Source organism: Salmo trutta, chromosome 29 (assembly GCF_901001165.1).
Source record: "Salmo trutta chromosome 29, fSalTru1.1, whole genome shotgun sequence".
Taxonomy (NCBI): domain Eukaryota; kingdom Metazoa; phylum Chordata; class Actinopteri; order Salmoniformes; family Salmonidae; genus Salmo; species Salmo trutta.
Genome location: NC_042985.1, coordinates 21,834,449 through 21,855,142, shown reverse-complemented (window position 1 = coordinate 21,855,142; position 20,694 = coordinate 21,834,449). Strand labels below are relative to the sequence as shown.

Below are 20,694 nucleotides of genomic sequence, written 5' to 3'. Positions count from 1 at the left end.
GGGTGTTTGGTTTATGTGGTTCGGGGTTTGTTAGTCTATGTTCTATGTTAGTATATTTTCTATGTTCTATCTAGTCTTTTGTATTTCTATGTGTAGTTAATTGGGGTTGGACCTTCAATTGGAGGCAGCTGGTTATTGTTGCCTCTGATTGAGGGTCCTATAATTAGGAGTTTGTTTTTCATGGGTTTTTGTGGGAGATTGTGCTTGTTTAGCTGTGTGCCCGACAAGATTGTACAGTTTGTTTGTGTTTTATATACGTTTATTGTGTTTTCCTTCTTCACCAAATAAAAAGATGAGTATATATTTTCCCGCTGCGTCTTGGTCTTTACCCTATGACAGCCGTGACACATCAACCCAGACTCATTACATCATCAGCCATTCCAACATCAGTGACAAATACGGTGCACTTCAATTAGGTCCCTCTACGTATTTTCCAAAGTCTGCTCATGCTGCATATCTAGTGTCAACAGTCCTATAATTACACCATGTTCATGGAACAGTGATTTGCATGCTTATTGTGTAATCTGATTTAGACAGATGGCAAACATGGTATTTTACACTAAGACGTTTTTCTTAACCTTTGTTTGACAGGAGTCTACTTCTTATATAAAGGTGACAGACAGGTGTTCAATGTTTATCAAATAGGTTCCAATGGAAACAGGAGGAGAATTTAAGCTTCATTCTGGTTTTCACATGGGTGATAGATGCAGAGGCACAGGATGAAAAGCATGTATTCTGATAATCAGATGGGTGAGCATAGCTTTCCTCCCCCATAATAGAAGACTCTTCAAAAAGGGCTCTGACAAAAGACACTCTCCTGCTGAAAGAGAGGTGCATACACTCAGTCTTTTTAATTAACATCTCCTCTACACGTGAAGTATACAAAAAACATTGACAATGTAGCACAAAGAATCTAGGACTATACCAAACAATTAAATATAATTTTCAAACCTTTGCATAGTAGGGTAAATGTACATAATTTTACCGAAGTCTGTTCCTATTATTCTATTTGTCAAGACAATATTTCCCAGTTTTAGTCAAGAGCTATGTACTCTCCGCTATGTATTTATTTGGACAGTGAAGCTAAAATGTTTAATTTGGCTATACACTCCAGCATTTTGGATTTGAGATCAAGTGTTTTATAAAGTATGAGGCGATTGCACAGAATGTCACATTTTATTTGTTGGTATTTTATATACAGTACATATCTGTTTACCATTTAGAAATGACAGCACTTATGTCTCTAGTCCTCCCATTTGAAGGTGTCAGAAGTAATTGGACAAATTACCCTTTTAGTGTATTAAATGTAGTCAAAGGTTTAGTATTTGGTCTCATTTTCCTAGCACGCAATGACTACATCAAGCTTGTGTCTACAAACTTGTTGGATACATTTGCAGTTTGTTTTGGTTGTGTTTCTGATAATTTTCTGCCCAATAGAAATGAATGGTAAGTAATGTAATGTGTCATTTTGGAGTCACTTTTATTGTAAATAAGAATATAATATGTTCTTGAACACTTCTATATTAATGTGGATGCTACCATGATTACGGATAATCATGAATGCATCGTGAATGAATAATGATGAGTTAGAAAGTTACAGATGCACAAAGATCATGCCCACAAAACTTGATATTTGGTATGATATTTATCATTATTCATACCAAGCACACATCAAATCCCACAAAATCGACATTTTGCAATGGCCATCTCATCTCAATCTTGAAACCCATTAAAAACCTTTGGTTTGAATTGAAGAGGGCAGTCCGTAAGTAAATAAGGAAATGCATTAATGTGGTAGAATGAAGACATTTTAAATGGTGAGAGAATCAGTTGAGTGAAGCATTGGTACATGATTTTAATAACACACCTTAAACTAGGATTACATTCTCATCTGTCCAGATGTACTGAGGCCAAATTGACTGTAAGGGTGTGAAGTGAAGGAGGGTAGAGGGGAGAAAGTGGGGGGTCAATGGGTAGCGATGAACAGGATTAGAGTCCAGTAATCCCCACCCAGACCCTCCTAAAATGAGACTCTCTCTCAGCCCCTTGCTCGCTCTCATCATCCTCACCTCCTCAGACTGACCTCTCACATGGGCTAGGTTTCAGACAAGCTTGAGCTTTTCTGGAAAGTGATGTGAGAATGTCTGGTAAACTGAGGGTCAGTAAAGATGGGGAGGGGGGGGCTATTGTGTATCAAATGTTTCCCTTCAATAAAAACATCTGACAGATGGAAAGAGAGGTTTGAGCAACCAGTCAATAAACTGATCTTTGAATACATGTTTCAATTATTGGCAAAGATTCAAACAGACAAATGTTTTAAACGTCTTCAGTGTGAAGGTCATGGTAGTCATGGAAGCTTCTCTGACATGGTTACTCACGGCTTAGCCTGGTTGTTGCCGATGTGGAAGAGATGAGGGAGACACAGATTAAGTAAATCTCATGCTGTGCAATAATCCTGCTCTCCAATCTCAATGCATCTCAAAAGGCTCATCCCTTCAAGGTGCTAAACCAGGACATCACAGTTATCTGAAATCTGGGTCTTCTCAATGTCAACTCATAATGTCACCATGCATTCATCATCACAAGGGTGTCTGTTGTCCACACAAAGACGTCAACGATTAAATCTGATCGCACCCTGATGTAACCGATGTGAAATGGCTGGTTAGTTAGCGGTGGTGCGCGCTAATAGCATTTCAATCGGTGACGTCACTCGCTCTGAGACTTGAAGTAGGGTTTCCCCTTGCGTTGCAAGGGCCGCGGCTTTTGTGGCGCGATGGGTAACGTTGCTTCGTGGGGTGTCAGTTGTTGATGTGTGCAAGGGTCCCTGGTTCGAGCCCAGGTTGGGGCGAAGAGAGGGACGGAACCTACACTGTTACACTGACCTATCATTGCATTGCCAATAAAGGAGTCAAAATAGGCCCTTATTTCAGTGGGCTTTATATTCTGATAGACCAAAATGTTGAACCAAATTCAACTTGCCGTAATCTATCCAGTCCAGACAATGGTCCATGCAATTGAAAGACAAAATGAAACCTGATGCAAACCAATACGAGCGTAAATGAACTTGAATGAGGGGATAATGATGAATATGCTGTCTTGCATTATACCGGATACTGATCATTAGACTGTATGAAGATGGTCCAGGCTCCATGGCTACTTTAGAGAACATGATAACACACAAGGCTTCATAGTTCTATTAGCTGGAGTGTAGAGGGACTGAGCTCCATAATTACATTAGACATCATAGTGATGGATCTGACTCTGAATTGTGAGTACGTATATTTGAATGGGCCAGGTCTCATATTGAGTTTCCCACAGACAGGATGTGATGTTGTGAATGTGAATGTGGCTGCTGTTTCCTAAGGATAATTGACAGAAAAATGTGTGCTCTGTACATTACAAAATATATGTCAAATATGTCAGGCTGCTTAATGATAAACCTATTGGCAAAAGGTGAAATTGTCAAATTGTTTTATTATATTTATTTGCTAATAAAAAAAAGTGCAAGTGAGTTTGTCTTATGTGAGAACCTAATCAGCTAAACAGTATACAATAGTAGGCTTCACAAAAATATTTCCTATAACTAGAATAATTTCTGGGATATTACTGGATTCCTGGCCTCCTTACTGCACTTTTCCCACCACAAACTGAAGAGAGGTCAAACCATATCCATCCCCTCAGACTATCTATACTAATAAGGCTACACACGAAACCATATCCTCATTCCTAGATAACCCCCCTGCCTGTTCCTCAGGTCTCTGTATCCCCTCACTCATAGAGGTCATAGACCTCTCATGTAACACACACACACACATATCCACCCAAATAGTGTGTAGCCTATAACTGTATACAGGCTTCATTGCACAGAACACTTCACACAACCAGTATTTAACTATTTTCCACTAATTCCACTAATCTAAAACTGTCTCTTTTCCAATTCAGTTGGAGGTAGAAGTGAATTGGGGCACTGAGTAGCCTCTTTGCACATGGTCTAATTAGATGGGTATTTGAGACGCACAAAGCAGCGCGTGGTCAGTCTTGTTTACCGGCAGACATGGCTAGCCTACGTCAGTCTCTCAGTCTAGTGACCGAGGAGTGGAGGTGGAGACAAAGACCAATAAAGCAGGAACGGTTGCGTGAGAATGTCTGAATAAAAGATTAGTCATGTGTTGCATTTATTTTCCTAAAGGAAACCATCATTATTTGCACTTTTAATACAATTACTAACGGTGTGAGCTTGTAAACACAAGAATTGCTCATAACATCCACATCATTATTATAATACGACCACTGTTCATTAACACGTTTATGATGTTGTACCAAGCTCCCTTAGGAACATAACGCCCCCGCTCCCTCGGGTTTGTCATACAGTAGCCAAACATGTGCAACTGGGTCCTGGAGTTTTTCAGGAAGTACAGTGCATTCGGACCCCTTGAATTTTTCCACATTTTGTTACGTTACAGCCATATTCTAAAATTGATTCAATTGTTTTTTTCCCTCATTAATCTACACACAGTACCCCATAATGACAATCCAAAAACAGGTTTTTAGAAGAAGAAAAATATATATTAAATATAAAAACAGAAATATCATGTTTACATAAGTATTCAGACCCTTCACTCAGTACTTTGTTGAAACACCTTTGACAGCGGTTACAGCCTCGGGTCTTCTTGGGTATAGCGCTACAAGCTTGGCACACCTGTATTTTGGGATTTTCTTCCATTTCTCTCTGCAGATCCTTTCAAGCTCTGTCAGGTTGGATGGGGAGTGTTGCTGCACAGCTATCTTCAGGTCTTTCCAGAGATGTTCGATCGGGTTCAAGTCCGAGCTCTGGCTGGGACACTCAAGGACATTCAGAGACTTGTCTCGAAGCCACTCCTGCGTTGTCTTCGCTGTGTGATTAGGGTCATTGTCCTGTTGGAAGGTGAGCTTTCACCCCAATCTGAGGTCCTGGGCGCTCTGGAGCAGGTTTTCATCAAGGATCTCTCTGTACTTTGCTTCATTCATCTTTTCCTTGATCTTGACTAGTCTCCCAGTCCTTGCTGCTAAAAAACATCACAACAATATGATGCTGCCACCACCATGCTTCACCATAGGGATGGTGCTAGGATTCCTCCAGACGTGACGCTTGGCATTCAGGCCAAAGAGTTCAATCTTGGTTTCATCAGACCAGAGAATTTTGTTTCTCATGGTTTTAGCAAACTCCAAGCGGGCTGTCAAGAGTCTTTTACTGAGGAGTGGTTTCTGTCTGGCCACTCTACCATAAAGGCCTGATTGGTGGAGTGCTGCAGAGATGGTTGTCTTTCTGGAAGGTTCTCTCATTTCCACAGAAGAACTCTAGTGCTCTGTCATAGTGACCATCGGGTTCTTGGTCACCTCGCTGACCAAGGCCCTTCTCCCCCGATTGCTCAGTTTAGCCTACTCTAGGAAGAGTCTTGATGGTTACAAACTTCTTCCATTTCAGAAAGATGTAGGCCACTGTGTTCTTGGGGACCTTCAATGCTGCAGACATTTTTTGGTACGCTTCCCCAGAACTGTGCGTCAACACAATCCTGTCTCAGAGCTCTACAGAAAATTCCTTCGACCTTATGGCTTGGTTTTTGCTCTGACATGCACTGTCAATTGTGGCACCTTATATAGACAAGTGTGTGCCTTTCCAAATCATGTCCAATCAATTGAATTTACCACAAGTGGATTCCAATCAAGTTGTAGAAAGATCTCAAGACAATCAATGGAAACAGGATGCAGCTGAGTTCAATTTCAAGTCTCATAGCAAAGGGTCTGAATACTTATGCAAATAAAAAAATTATATATATGAATGTGCAACAATTTCTAAAAACCTGTTTTCACTTTGTAATTATGGGGTCTTGTGTGTAGATTGCCAAGGATTTAAAAAAACATTTGAATCAATTTTAGAATTAGACTGTAAAGTAACAAAATGTGTAAAAAGTCAAGAGGTCTGAATACTTTCCGAAGGGACTGTATAGGCCTAGACTGCGATGGGAAGCGGGGCAGGACTATCTGTCACCACTATTTAATATACTCTTAGTTACATTCAGGTTTGGTATTTCCTGTGGCCTTTACTCAGCAGGTGTCTTTCAAAACGTTCTCTAACCACAAATGTGTAAATATCAAGGTCTACAGCAGGTCACGTTTTGTGTGTACGGTATAGATAGATCTCTTATTTTGGAAGCCGCAGAACCGTCCAGATGGGGGAAACTGTCCATTACGCTGTGGTGCTGAAATTTTTATAGGGGTGAGTAGTTGGGATTGTGTTGTTAAAAAATGTAGTTTATGTACAGTAAATGATATGACATCGATATGAAAACCGTTAGACCTGGGATGCTTTGCTGTTGGTGTAGGCTGTATGATAGGCTTACATTTCCCTCGTGTCAATTAGCAAGCAAGCAATCACAACTACACCAACAGTGCCTCATTATTATAGGCTTCTGATTCCCTTCATGAAAGTGAATATTTTGTAACCATCAGTGTGTGACATTAATGTGAGATTACTTGTATAACCATTACCATGTTACATTTAGGCATATAGTTGTGATACTCCTCCCCCCCACCCCATCCCTACCCCTCCTTCCACTCAGTGTTCATAAATACTGAGGCGCCTTGTGCTTTGAGTGAGAGACTCATAGGTATATCATAGCAGTTACAGCAGCAGTGGACTGCCTTACTTATTCTCACTCAAACATATCAATCAAAGGACTTTGACATGTATTCAAACAAGATTGACGGGCCGCGCAGAGGAAGGTCTTTCGACTCTATGAGTTCTTCATTGCATACTTGTTACGAGGAAAAGCAACTGAATAATGAGGTAAGTTAAATTTATATTGTAATTAAATAATAACTGGCTAAACTAAACGAAAGTATTTTTCATGGAACAATACAAATGAACAGTCATTTTACGTTGAATTGTCTTTGATTTGATAAGCTTTTGGCAAAGGCTTGAATAATCAAACATGAAGCATTTTACTTTTGACTTCAATTATCACACATAAAGGATTTACTTTTGTTGCGCCAATCTGTAATCTTACCCTCCACTTCATTAGTTAATTTATTTTCTGTGCATATCAGAGTTTTCCCCTCCCCTCTGGTTAGGTTTAGCTAGCTCTCTTATGTCTGCCATAAACCACATAAATCTGGAGACAAATGAGATGCGTAGCCTACGTCATACAATAAGGAGGTCATTGCAAGAAACATTATAGTAAAGTGAAATAAAGGAGCACGCAGTCATAACTTTTCAGAACGCTTACGCCGCAGATCTACGCAGACATCAGACTAGATTAAATAAGTTATTTGTCTGTGTTCACAACGAGCCACTGCATCTTGATTTAGGCATATTATTGAGATATAAACTAAAACCACGCACGTAATTGATAAGAATGTGCACGTTTGTGTACAACATGTTGATTTTAATTGTATTTCCTGTCAGTAAATGTACATTGAATTTAGATGAATTAGCCTATTCCAAAAATATTTCTAATATTCTGATGATTGACATAGACTGGCCCCAAAAGACATTTGGCATCAACTGAAATGAAACCGACAAAATCAACAATTTGAACACCTAAAGATGATAAGAGAACATACGTCCAGGATATGTTCCCTTGATGGATTTATTTCTGCGCTGAAAGTAGCCATCTATAATCCCGAGTTGGATTTGGATTGGAGAGCGCTATCATTCGTCACCAAATGCGATTACTGCTGCAGATCTCTTTACAATGAGACAGACACAACTCAGCATTGCCAAAATACATTTTGCCTACCGGAAAAAAATTCGACAGTTTAACGCTTCCAATCTATAGGCTAATTAAGTGTGGTAAATATTTAGGCCTAACAATATCAGTCTAAATTATGATCTTATTATTTTGTCCCTATACTTTATTTGCTGTCACAGTTTTAAAGTTCCTTTTGCGCGCAGCCAAGTGTAGTCGCTGTCCAGTGCTGAAATCTCGAAGTAGCCTGATTAGGTGGAGTATTCAGTTTGCATTCAGCTGCAGTGAATACTGTGATTGTTTACTCTTAACCCTCCTGTTGTTTTCGTTTCATGTTAATTAATTCTGTGTTCCTGGTCCAAAATGACCGCCCCATTATAGCTTATTATAAATCCATAATAATACATATATTATCACCTAATGTTGTGTTAGATATTTTTTTTATCAACTTAAGTTCTTGTGAACATTACAAGGTTTGAACTTCTATTTGCTATTTATGGCATGTAGGCCTCATAGACCTGAGCTCATAAAACTCGTTTTTGAGTAATACAAACATAATGTATGGATAATTTTGACTATAACAAATACTCAGATAAACATATTGTGCTATTTATCACAGACTACTTTGTGTCAAAGTTTAACAAGGACATTTGTTTTGAAACCATTTCACATTTTTAAATAGTGGCAAGATTTTATGTCATCAACCCGGATATGGCGTATCTCGTTGGCCTGGGGTCATCCTGATAACATTTTCAGCCGACAGCCGACCTCTCCTCTCAGGTGGGGATGAAGACCAGGACAAATTCCCATTATTTGACCGGAATGTAACAACAACCTCAGCAGGGCCCTCTTCCTCATCACCGGATTGTTCCACATCGGGTGTCTCTTGGTCTGGATCATATTCTGTGTTGTCTTCAACTTCTGACACTTTCTCCTCTAATGTATCTTCACTGTCAATTTCCTGGCCTCTCTCCTCCTTACCAGTGTCATGATCAAAGATATGATCAAGAGCCTCACATACAGTATATCATTTGGCCATTGTGCTGCCACAGAATGAATTGTGAGCAAGGCCTCAAAAAAGCTTGATATACCAGAGCTGCGAGAATATTATATCTATATTTCTAGATATTATTGAAACAATGTTGCGATTGTTTGTGAGAATGCCAACAAGTGTGGTTGCCATGGGGGAAATATTCTATTCACGTGGGGGTTGCCACGGAAGCCAAGAAGGGGAGTGAGGTGTGTGTGTGTGTGTGTGTGTGTGTGTGTGTGTGTGTGTGTGTGTGTGTGTGTGTGTGTGTGTGTGTGTGTGTGTGTGTGTGTGTGTGTGTGTGTGTGTGCTCAAACACACATGCATGTGGTGGTCTGGGAGAGGAAGTGTGTCCATCTGATGAATGGGCATGTGCCTGAACTACATTTTATACACTAATTGTAGTCTCACCCATTCATTTCTAATGGGAACGCCACAGGTGTACAAAAGTTAAACAAAACACCCAAAATGCCAGGAAAATTATCAAAATGTATTTTGTGTGTTCAGATGCGCTGTGGGGACGAAGTCATGGAACCTTATGACAATCAGATTAAATGAACTACATTTTTCAGAGGGAAAACTTGAAAATCGGTCCAATTCGACCGGAACACAGCAGGAGGGTTAATTTACACTTTGGTGAGCTTTGGTTGTGTAAATACATTGTTTGATTTAGTTGCCCTTTCTTTGTGAGGCTAGCAAACTCTTGTTCAAATATGGCTCTTACGCACAGGATATTGAACAAATCCGTAGGCCTATCAGTCCATCTAAAACGTAGCTTGCCCTTTCAAACAAATTGTCATCGGAGGTGATGTGCTTTTCCAAAACAATTAAGTTCCTGTTCAGCCTTGATAAATGGTGTATCATAGCCCAAAACACTGCCAAATCCTTACTTTCCACAAATAGGCCTAGCCAGCTCCGAGGTTTGTTTTTCATTAATATTTTCCCTCGCTTTCCCAACAGATGAAAAAGTGTACCTTCAGCAAGATCGATGAGAACAAGGACAACAAGAGTTCATCTTGGGAGAATGGTCGCTCTTTGGAAAAGGGTCGCACAGCCATCGCCTTTTCCCTCAAGAATGAAGTTGGCGGGCTCGTTAAGGCGCTTAAACTTTTCCAAGTAAGGTTGAATATTTTAAAGTAGGCTATCACATACCAAACGGGTGATGGTAGACACCAGTGTTGGGAAGTAGTGAACTACATGTAGTTCAACTAGTAATTTAACTACATTTTGCAGTAGTTTGGTGGAAGTTGAACTCAATTCAAATCTTGGTAGTGTTTTCATTACTTAATAACTTTTTTGGGGGCATGTATCGGTGAAGCTAAGTAATGGGACTACAGACTACTTTTTTGTTGCAAAATAAAATATGTGTGAGGTAGGCAATCATTTCCTTTCTTTTTCAGCATTGGACTTGCCTAATTCTCACTTGAAACATAGTTTTTGTGTTTAATAGGCTAAATTACACATTCTGTTAACATCTGACTCCAAAGTGATCTGTTCATGCAACTTGTAGTCTATGACATTTCAGATTTAGATATGATAATTTATAAAGTCGTTTGAATGTAGTTAACACATTTTTCTAAGTAACTTTAGTTAATTAAACTATATTTTCTTAAGGGTAGCTTTAGTGTAGCTTAACTTCTTCCAGTGTGAAGTAATTGGTAGCTTTGTAAACAATCTTTTCAGATTAGCTTCCCCAACACTGGTAGAGACATTATCATGCACATCAAGATACATGACATAACTTTAAATGTCTTGTTATTATCATCATCACCAGGAGAACCACGTCAACCTTGTTCACATCGAGTCCCGAAAATCGAGGCGGCGCGGCTCAGAGTTTGAGATCTTTGTTGACTGTGACAGCAGCCACGAGCAACTCAAGGAGCTCACTGACCTGCTACGAAAGCACGCCGCCAACGTAGTTGATATGGACCATGACCAACCTGACAATTCCAGCCTGCCTGAAGAAGGTAGGCCTAGATGCTACTTTTGAAATTATTTCAGAGTCCCTAAAGTCTAGCCACGTAGGCTTATTACCTATTACCAGACTAATTACCTCTGCGTGTAGCGAAAGAGAGACTTCCGGATTGTTGTACAAGGTTACTAAAGGGTCAGTGCTATCCGGAATCCTTGGGACATCCCTACCCCACACCCTAACCTTAACCCCTAACCTTAACTGAACCATAACCATATCCCTTACCTGTCCATAACCCTAACCCTTACTTTAATCATTTTAAATGTAAACTTCAGTGGGGTAAGGATGTCCCAAGGATCCCGGATAGCCCCAGACATGACTAAAATCTAGTGTAGAGGCCATCCCAGATCATCCCATGTTTCTTTTGTTTCAGACACTGAAGATATTCCCTGGTTCCCAAAGACAATCTCGGACCTGGACATGTGTGCTAACCGTGTCTTGATGTATGGCTTAGACCTGGATGCTGATCACCCAGTAGGCATACCTTCTAATATGCTCTGGTCAATGACTTTACATTCTAGTTGCAAGCCTATCTGACCATAGATATCCTATAATTATTTTTAAATAAAAAAATGTAATGAGTGTGGCAGTCACACTCCTTTTGTAATTTTTGAGCTTTTATTGAAGAGATAGAATAGTGTTGGAAAGACAGGGGGAGTCAAAGGGCAGTGGGCCTGATTTGAATCCATGCTGACTCTGGTATACATGTGTGCCAGGGTCAGCGGCTTAGACCACTAGACCACCATAGGCCACAAGATATCCAATAATTCATAATATAGGATCTCTATGTCTCAGACTCTCACTGACCTACTGAAACAGGAGGCAAACCTGTGACAATGGTACAACTATCAAAGCCAGTTAGAACTACACTGACTGTATTAGAGTGGCAGATGGAGGATTAGACTAATACTTCTATTGTGATAAGCGGCACACTTACAGAGTAGCCACTCAGTAAGTCAGTGCATGACTTGCTGTCACACCTCAATTACTTATCTTTTCTGTCTGAAGGGCTTCAAGGACAACGTCTACCGCAAAAGAAGGAAACACTTTGCTGATCTTGCCATGAGCTACAAACAGTAGGACATATTATCATGCTTTGTGAGATCTGATTTGGAAAGCTATGATGCTATGTGTATTTAATACTTTAATGTCCTAATGCACACAGGTATAGTTAGACATTTATACTGTATTTAAAAAAAGTCACCTTTATTTAACTAGGCAAGTCAGTTAAGAGCAAATTCTTATTTACAATGACGGCCTACAGTGTCATTGTAGTGCTACTCTCTTTCATTATCTTTCTGTTTCTCTCTTTCTCCCTCTCTTTTAGTGGGAATCCAATTCCACATATCGAGTTCACAGAGGAGGAGGTGAAGACCTGGGGTGTGGTCTATCGGGAGCTCAATAAGCTGTATCCAACCCATGCTTGCCGGGAGTACCTGAAGAACCTGCCACTGCTCTCCAAGCACTGTGACTACAGGGAGGACAACATCCCCCAGCTGGAAGATGTGTCACACTTCCTCAGAGGTGAGACAGGCAGAGTCTGCCTCTGTGCATGACACCACACAGTCTCATTCAGTCTGATGCTCAGGTTTATCAGCATAATGAAGGCTATTGTAAAATGAAAAGTGTGGATTTAGGGGTATCAAATTAGATGTTGCTGAATGTGTCGTGGCCTTTTACATGAGTAAATACGTATGTGTGTGTTTCATCAGAACGCACAGGCTTTATCATTCGGCCCGTGGCAGGTTACCTCTCCCCACGAGACTTTCTGGCAGGTTTGGCTTTCCGGGTTTTCCACTGCACTCAGTATGTTCGCCACAGCTCTGACCCTCTCTACACCCCTGAGCCGTAAGTACCCCTTGACACATGTTACATTAATAAGGAGAAGTTAGTCTTGGCAAATGTTAATTCACTATCATTGTTGAACATAAATCCATCTGATGTTGAGTATATCAGTGTGATGTTCATAGTCACATACTGTAAACATAGCAGTGCGTCACCGTACCGAAAATCATCGTAAAGGAACAGTGAGTATCATTCCATACAAAGAGCCTGTATTTGATTGAACAAGCCTGGCCTGTCACACCCCTAAGCACACTTAACTCTTCCGGCTGATTGCAACTCAAAAGGGCATTTTCCACAGCTACAGTCCAGCATGAGATAGGTACTCAAAGGTGCTTCTGCATACATAATCATTCAAATCAAATGAAATCCAACTTTATTGGTCACATACACATGGTTAGCAGATGTTATTGTGTGTGTAGCGAAATGCTTGTGTTTCTAGTTCCGGCAGCGCAGCAATATCTAACAAGTAATATCTAACAATTCCATAACAAATACCTAATGGAATAAGGAATGGAATGGAATAAGAATATATAAATATGTGGATGAGCAATGGCAGAGTGACATAGGCTAAGACGCAATAGATAGTATAGAATACAGTTTCTACAGTTGAAGTCGGAAGTTTACATACACTTAGGTTGGAGTCATCAAAACTCGTTTTTCAACCACTCCACCAAATTTCTTGTTAACAAACTATAGTTTTGGCAAGTCGGTTAAGACATCTACTTTATGCATGACACAAGTCATTTTTCCAACAATTGTTTACAGACAGATTATTTCACTTATAATTCACTGTATCACAATTCCAGTGGGTCAGAAGTTTACATACACTAAGTTGACTGTGCCTTTAAACAGCTTGGAAAATTCCAGAAAATTATGTCATGGCTTTAGAAGCTTTTGATAGGCTAATTGACATAATTTGAGTCAATTGGAGGTGTACCTGTGTGGATGTATTTCAAGGCCTACCTTCAATCTCAGTGCCTCTTTGCTTGGCATCATGGGAAAATCAAAAGAAATCAGCCAAGACCTCAGAAAAATAATAGTAAAACTCCACAAGTCTGGTTCATCCTTGGGAGCAATTTCCAAATGCCTGAAGGTACCACGTTCATCTGTACAAACAATAGTACGCAAGTATAAACACCATGGGACAACGCAGCCGTCATACCGCTCAGGAAGGAGACACGTTCTGTCTCCTAGAGATGAACGTACTTTGGTGCGAGAAGTGCAAATCAATCCCACAACAACAGCAAAGGACCTTGTGAAGATGCTGGAGGAAACAGGTACAAAAGTATCTATATCCACAGTAAAACGAGTCCTATATCGACATAAACTGAAAGGCCGCTCAGCAAGGAAGAAGCCACTGCTCCAAAACCGCCATAAAAAAGCCAGACTACGGTTTGCAACTGCACATGTGGACAAAGATCGTACTTTTTGGAGAAATGTCGTCTGGTCTGATGAAACAAAAATAGAACTGTTTGGACATAATGACCATCGTTATGTTTGGAGGAAAAAGGTGTAGGCTTGCAAGCTGAAGAACACCATCCCAACTGTGACGCACCGGGGGTGGCAGCATCATTACATTTACATTACATTTAAGTCATTTAGCAGACGCTCTTATCCAGAGCGACTTACAAATTGGTGCATTCACCTTATGATATCCAGTGGAACAACCACTTTACAATAGTGCATCTAGATCTATTAAGGGGGGGTTAGAAGGATTACTTTATCCTATCCCAGGTATTCCTTAAAGAGGTGGGGTTTCAGGTGTCTCCGGAAGGTGGTGATTGACTCCGCTGTCCTGGCGTCGTGAGGGAGCTTGTTCCACCATTGGGGTGCCAGAGCAGCGAACAGTTTTGACTGGGCTGAGCGGGAACTGTGCTTCCTCAGAGGTAGGGAGGCGAGCAGGCCAGAGGTGGATGAACGCAGTGCCCTTGTTTGGGTGTAGGGCCTGATCAGAGCCTGAAGGTACGGAGGTGCCGTTCCCCTCACAGCTCCGTAGGCAAGCACCATGGTCTTGTAGCGGATGCGAGCTTCAACTGGAAGCTCTATGCACTATGATTATTATTATTTGACCATGCTGGTCATTTACGAACATTTTAACATCTTGACCATGTTCTGTTATAATATCCACCCGGCACAGCCAGAAGAGGACTGGCCACCCCTCATAGCCTGGTTCCTCTCTAGGTTTCTTCCTAGGTTTTTGGCCTTTCTCAGGAGTTTTTCCTAGGGAGTTTTTCCCAGCCACCGTGCTTCTTTCACATGCATTGCTTGCTGTTTGGGGTTTTAGGCTGGGTTTCTGTACAGCACTTTGAGATTTCAGCTGATGTACGAAGGGCTATATAAATAAATTTGATTTGATTTTGATTTGATTTGAAGCCAGTGGAGGGAGCGGAGGAGCGGGGTGACGTGAGAGAACTTGGGAATGTTGAACACCAGACGGGCTGCGGCGTTCTGGATGAGTTGTAGGGGTTTAATGGCACAGGCAGGGAGCCCAGCCAACAGCGAGTTGCAGTAATCCAGACAGATGACAAGTGCCTGGATTAGGACCTGCGCCGCTTCCTGTGTGAGGCAGGGTCGTACTCTGCGAATGTTGTAGAGCATGAACCTACAGGATCAGGTCACCGCCTTGATGTTAGTGGAGAACGACAGGGTGTTGTCCAGGGTCACGCCAAGGTTCTTAGCACTCTGGGAGGAGGACACAAGGGAGTTGTCAACCGTGATGGCGAGATCATGGAACGGGCAGTCCTTCCCCGGGAGGAAGAGCAGCTCCGTCTTGCCGAGGTTCAGCTTGAGGTGGTGATCCGTCATCCACACTGATATGTCTGCCAGACATGCAGAGATGCGATTCGCCACCTGGTTATCAGAAGGGGGAAAGGAGAAGATTAATTGTGTGTCGTCTGCATAGCAATGATAGGAGAGACCATGTGAGGATATGACAGAGCCAAGTGACTTGGTGTAAAGCGAGAATAGGAGAGGGCCTAGAACAGAGCCCTGGGGGACACCAGTGGTGAGAGCACGTGGTGCGGAGACAGATTCTCGCCACGCCACCTGGTAGGAGCGACCTGTCAGGTAGGACGCAATCCAAGCGTGGGCCGCGCCGGAGATGCCCAGCTCGGAGAGGGTGGAGAGGAGGATCTGATGGTTCACAGTATCAAAGGCAGCAGATAGGTCTAGAAGGATGAGAGCAGAGGAGAGAGAGTTAGCTTTAGCAGTGCGGAGAGCCTCCGTGACACAGAGAAGAGCAGTCTCGGTTGAATGCCCAGTCTTGAAACCTGACTGATTAGGATCAAGAAGGTCATTCTGAGAGAGATAGCAGGAGAGCTGGCCAAGGACGGCACGTTCAAGAGTTTTGGAGAGAAAAGAAAGAAGGGATACTGGTCTGTAGTTGTTGACATCGGAGGGATCGAGTGTAGGTTTTTTCAGAAGGGGTGCAACTCTCGCTCTCTTGAAGACGGAAGGGACGTAGCCAGCGGTCAAGGATGAGTTGATGAGCGAGGTGAGGTAAGGGAGAAGGTCTCCGGAAATGGTCTGGAGAAGAGAGGAGGGGATAGGGTCAAGCGGGCAGGTTGTTGGGCGGCCGGCCGTCACAAGACGCGAGATTTCATCTGGAGAGAGAGGGGAGAGAGAGGTCAAAGCACAGGGTAGGGCAGTGTGAGCAGGACCAGCGGTGTCGTTTGACTTAGCAAACGAGGATCGGATGTCGTCAACCTTCTTTTCAAAATGGTTGACGAAGTCATCCGCAGAGAGGGAGGAGGGGGGGGAGGGGGAGGAGGATTCAGGAGGGAGGAGAAGGTGGCAAAGAGCTTCCTAGGGTTAGAGGCAGATGCTTGGAATTTAGAGTGGTAGAAAGTGGCTTTAGCAGCAGAGACAGAAGAGGAAAATGTAGAGAGGAGGGAGTGAAAGGATGCCAGGTCCGCAGGGAGGCGAGTTTTCCTCCATTTCCGCTCGGCTGCCCGGAGCCCTGTTCTGTGAGCTCGCAATGAGTCGTCGAGCCACGGAGCAGGAGGGGAGGACCGAGTCAAAGGATGCAGAAAGGGAGGAGAGGAGGGTTGAGGAGGCAGAATCAGGAGATAGGTTGGAGAAGGTTTGAGCAGAGGGAAGAGATGATAGGATGGAAGAGGAGAGAGTAGCGGGAGAGAGAGAGCGAAGGTTGGGACGGCGCAATACCATCCGAGTAGGGGCAGAGTGAGAAGTGTTGGATGAGAGCGAGAGGGAAAAGGATACAAGGTAGTGGTCGGAGACTTGGAGGGGAGTTGCAATGAGATTAGTGGAAGAACAGCATCATGTTGTGAGGGTGCTTTGATGCAGGAGGGACTGGTGCACTTCACAAAATAGATGGCATCATGAGGAACACAATTATGTGGATATATTGAAGCATTGACCCCAAGCATACTTCCAAACTTGTGGCAAAATGTCTTAAGGACAACAAAGTCAAGGTATTGGAGTGGCCATCACAAAGCCCTGACCTCAATCATATAGAACATTTGTGGGCCGAACTGAAAAAGCGTGTGCGAGCAAGGAGGCCTACAAACCTGACTCAGTTACACCAGCTCTGTCAAGAGGAACGGGCCAAAATTCACCCAATTTATTGTGGGAAGCTTGTGGAAGGCTACCCAAAAAGTTTGATCCAAGTTAAACAATTTAAAGGCAATGCTATTTAAATACTAATTGAGTGTATGTAAACTTCTGACCCACTGGGAATGTGATGAAAGAAATACGAGCTGAAATAAATCATTCTCTCTACTATTATTCTGACATTTCACATTCTTAAAATAAAGCGGTGATCCTAACTGACCTAAGACAGGGAATTTTTACTCGGATTAAATGTCAGGAATTGTGAAAAACTGAGTTTAAATGTATTTGGCTAAGGTGCATGTAAACTTCCGACTTCATCTGTACATATGAGATGAGTAATGCAAGATATGTAAACATTATTCAAATGGTATTATTAAAGTGATTAGTGTTCCATTTATTAAAGTGGCCAATGATTTCAAGTCTATGTGGGCAGCAGCCTCTCTGTGCTAGTGATTGCTGTTTAACAGTCTGATGGCCTTGAGATAGAAGCTGTTTTTCAGTCTCTCGGTCCCAGCTTTGATGCACCTGTACTGACCTCACCTTCTGGATGGTAGCAGGGTGAACAGGCAGTGGCTTGGGTGGTTGTTGTCCTTGATGATCTTTTTAGCCTTCCTGTGACATTGGGTGCTGTAGGTGTCCTGGAGGGCAGGTAGTTTGCCCCTGGTGATGCGTTGTGCAGACCGCACCAGCCTCTGGAGAGCCCTGCGGTTGTGGGCAGAGCAGTTGCTGTACCAGGCAGTGATACAGCCCGACAGAATGCTCTCAATTGTGCATCTGAAAAAGTTTTTGAGGGTATTAGGTGACAAGCCACATTTCTTAGCCTCCTGAGGTTGAAGAGGCGCTGTTGCGCCTTCTTCACCACACTGTCTGTGTGGGTAGATCATTTCAGATTATCAGTGATGTGTAGGAACTTAAAACTTTCCACCTTCTCCGGTACTGTCCCGTCGATGTGGATAGGGGGGTTGATTGTTTCAAAAATCTAATGGAAGAACACTTGGTTACACTGTCATAAATTTGCACATGTTCACCCATTAGCTTAATAATCCACATACTGTATGTATGTGTGTGTTTATGTGTGAATTACAGAGACACGTGTCATGAGCTGTTGGGTCATGTCCCTCTGCTGGCGGAGCCTAGTTTTGCCCAGTTCTCCCAGGAGATAGGTCTGGCTTCTCTGGGGGCCTCAGATGAGTCTGTCCAGACGCTGGCCACCGTAAGTGCTGTTTCCATTATAACAATATCCAAACACTATGCTTGAATTTAACCGTTTTTCTTGTCTAACTGATATATTCAAACGTTGTTGGCTTTTTGTGTTTTTGTTTTGCAGTGTTACTTTTTCACAGTAGAGTTTGGCCTGTGTAAACAGGAGGGAAAGATGAGAGCCTACGGCGCAGGACTACTCTCCTCTATCAGTGAGCTGAAGGTAAAAGTATTTCATATTAATATTAATTTTCAAACACCATTTCCAGCGTAAAAACACCATCTGATGCAAAGGAAAAATCCTAAAATACTTATTTTCCCTCATACAGCATGCACTCTCTGACAATGCAAAGATCATGCCCTTTGACCCCAAGGTCACCTGCAAGCAGGAGTGCATTATCACTACATTCCAAGATGTCTACTTTGTGTCAGAGAGCTTTGAAGAGGCCAAAGTCAAGATGAGGTAGGTCAATTGTGACATTACTTTCTTGGCTGTTCTGTGGGCAAATAAACTGTTAGTGGGCTAATAAACTATTCTTTCACCTTTCCAAACCTGGGCTTAGATATGTTTTTGTCATCATCTGTTTTTATGCACACAGGGAGTTTGCCAAGACCATCAAGCGTCCGTTTACTGTGAGGTACAACCCCTACACCCACAGTGTGGACGTGCTGAAGGACACATCCAGTATCAACAGCATGGTGGAGGATCTGAGACATGAACTGGACATCGTGGCCGACGCCCTACAGCGCCTTAACAAACACTACGCTGTCTGACCAGCCTGCCTGGCCCTCATACTTGCAAGGGTTGCAAAATGCTGGTAACTTTCCCAACATTTCCAGGTAGTCCAGAAATCCTGGTTGGAGGATTCACAGAATCAGGAGGAAATAAGCAAGAAATATGATATCCTCCAACCAGGATTTTTGGAAAACCTGGGAATTTTCAGAAATGTTGCAACCATATACCTGACACAGTCCTGTACTGCTGTCTGTAGTTGTCTACCACCTGATCCTTACCGAGCAGCTCACTGCTTTAATCCTACTCACTGATATCCCCAAACAGCCTTTTACCTACAAAATAAATGATAACTCTTAAAATTCAAATGTTATATTAACTTTATTAAATTATTAACCAGTAGTTTACTTTAAAATTCAATACATTTTTGGGTTTGTCATGTGAATAATAATATTGACAAGGATGATTAGAATGTGACCGAAACTGACCTTTCCTTGGCTCTTGCTTATAATGACTAATATTCTCTTGTTTTTTATATGCAGTATTTCTTTTCTATTGAAAGTCCTATCTTAATGCAACAGGAGTCTTATAGATATTGTATTGTACTCGTTTGGCATAAACCGTTTCAATACATTTGTGAATGTGCTCGTGTGGATGTAAAGTTACATGCTTTTGTGTATAGTGAGTGACAGTCTATACATGTATTATCACATTGCACAAAGCATAGTGATGTGGTAGTATTATATGATTGTGTGTGTGTGTGTGTGTGTGTGTGTGTGTGTGTGTGTGTGTGTGTGTGTGTGTGTGTGTGTGTGTGTGTGTGTGTATGTGTACCTTATCGACCTTCTGCTGCTACTACTGTTGACCTCCAGTTGTCTATTTCACATAAGATGTTCAAGGAAGGAATTTATGTGCATGTATTAGTGTTTGGAAGATGACATGAATGTACTTCTATTGAAAATCTTTAATTTGTGTAAAAAGATCCCTGGTAAACCAATCCTTACATTGAGAAGTGGTTGTCTGCATTCTGGGCTTCTAGCTATGGGGAAATATTTACAGTAGTTTCTTTGTTCTGTTTTTCTCTCATTAAATGTACTCCATGTTCACACACTGTGTTATACTATGTGCTATGATTGCTAATAATTACTCATCATTATAATTCAAATTTCCTTAGCGAACACATAAAAAACGAGCCACATCCAGGAGGATATATATAAAAGCAACATGTTTCATGAGCTGAAATAAAATATCCCATAAATATTCCATGCACACGTTTATTTCTCAAAACTTTTGTGCACAAATTTGTTTACATCCCTTTCAGTGAGCATTTTTTCATTTGCCAAGTTAATCCATCCACCTGACTGGTGTGGCATATCAAGAAGTTGATTAAACAGCATGGTCATTAAACAGGGGCACCATGTGCTGGGGACAATAAAAGGCCACTCTAAAATGTGCCATTTTGTCACACAACACAATGCCACAGATGTCTCAAGTTTTGAGGGAGTGTGCAATTGGCATGCTGACTGCAGGAATGTACACCAGAGCTGTTGCCAGAGAATTGAACGTTAATTTCTCTACCTAAGCAGCCACCAACATTGTTTTAGAGAATTTGGCA

General features: G+C 42.0%; 1 protein-coding gene across 1 annotated transcript; it reads left to right on the top strand.

The window, feature by feature from the left end:
- The first annotated feature begins 6,646 nt into the window (after nucleotides 1-6,646).
- Nucleotides 6,647-20,184, top strand: LOC115167134 (tryptophan 5-hydroxylase 1). The gene is made up of 11 exons (XM_029721243.1): nucleotides 6,647-6,826; nucleotides 9,718-9,873; nucleotides 10,532-10,724; nucleotides 11,103-11,203; nucleotides 11,738-11,805; nucleotides 12,057-12,253; nucleotides 12,442-12,577; nucleotides 18,233-18,359; nucleotides 18,474-18,569; nucleotides 18,676-18,809; nucleotides 18,946-20,184. Exons 1-11 carry the CDS (start codon nucleotides 6,725-6,727, stop codon nucleotides 19,118-19,120), a joined length of 1,485 nt encoding a protein of 494 aa, XP_029577103.1. The 5' UTR covers nucleotides 6,647-6,724; the 3' UTR covers nucleotides 19,121-20,184.
- Nucleotides 20,185-20,694: the final 510 nt, after the last annotated feature.

Excerpts from the sequence above, each read along its gene's own strand:
- LOC115167134 (XM_029721243.1), top strand. The coding sequence starts at position 6,725 with ATGTATTCAAACAAGATTGACGGGCCGCGCAGAGGAAGGTCTTTCGAC. Across the intron at positions 9,874-10,531 it reads AGGCGCTTAAACTTTTCCAA|GAGAACCACGTCAACCTTGT; the intron begins GTAAGGTTGAAT and ends CATCATCACCAG. Across the intron at positions 10,725-11,102 it reads TTCCAGCCTGCCTGAAGAAG|ACACTGAAGATATTCCCTGG; the intron begins GTAGGCCTAGAT and ends CTTTTGTTTCAG.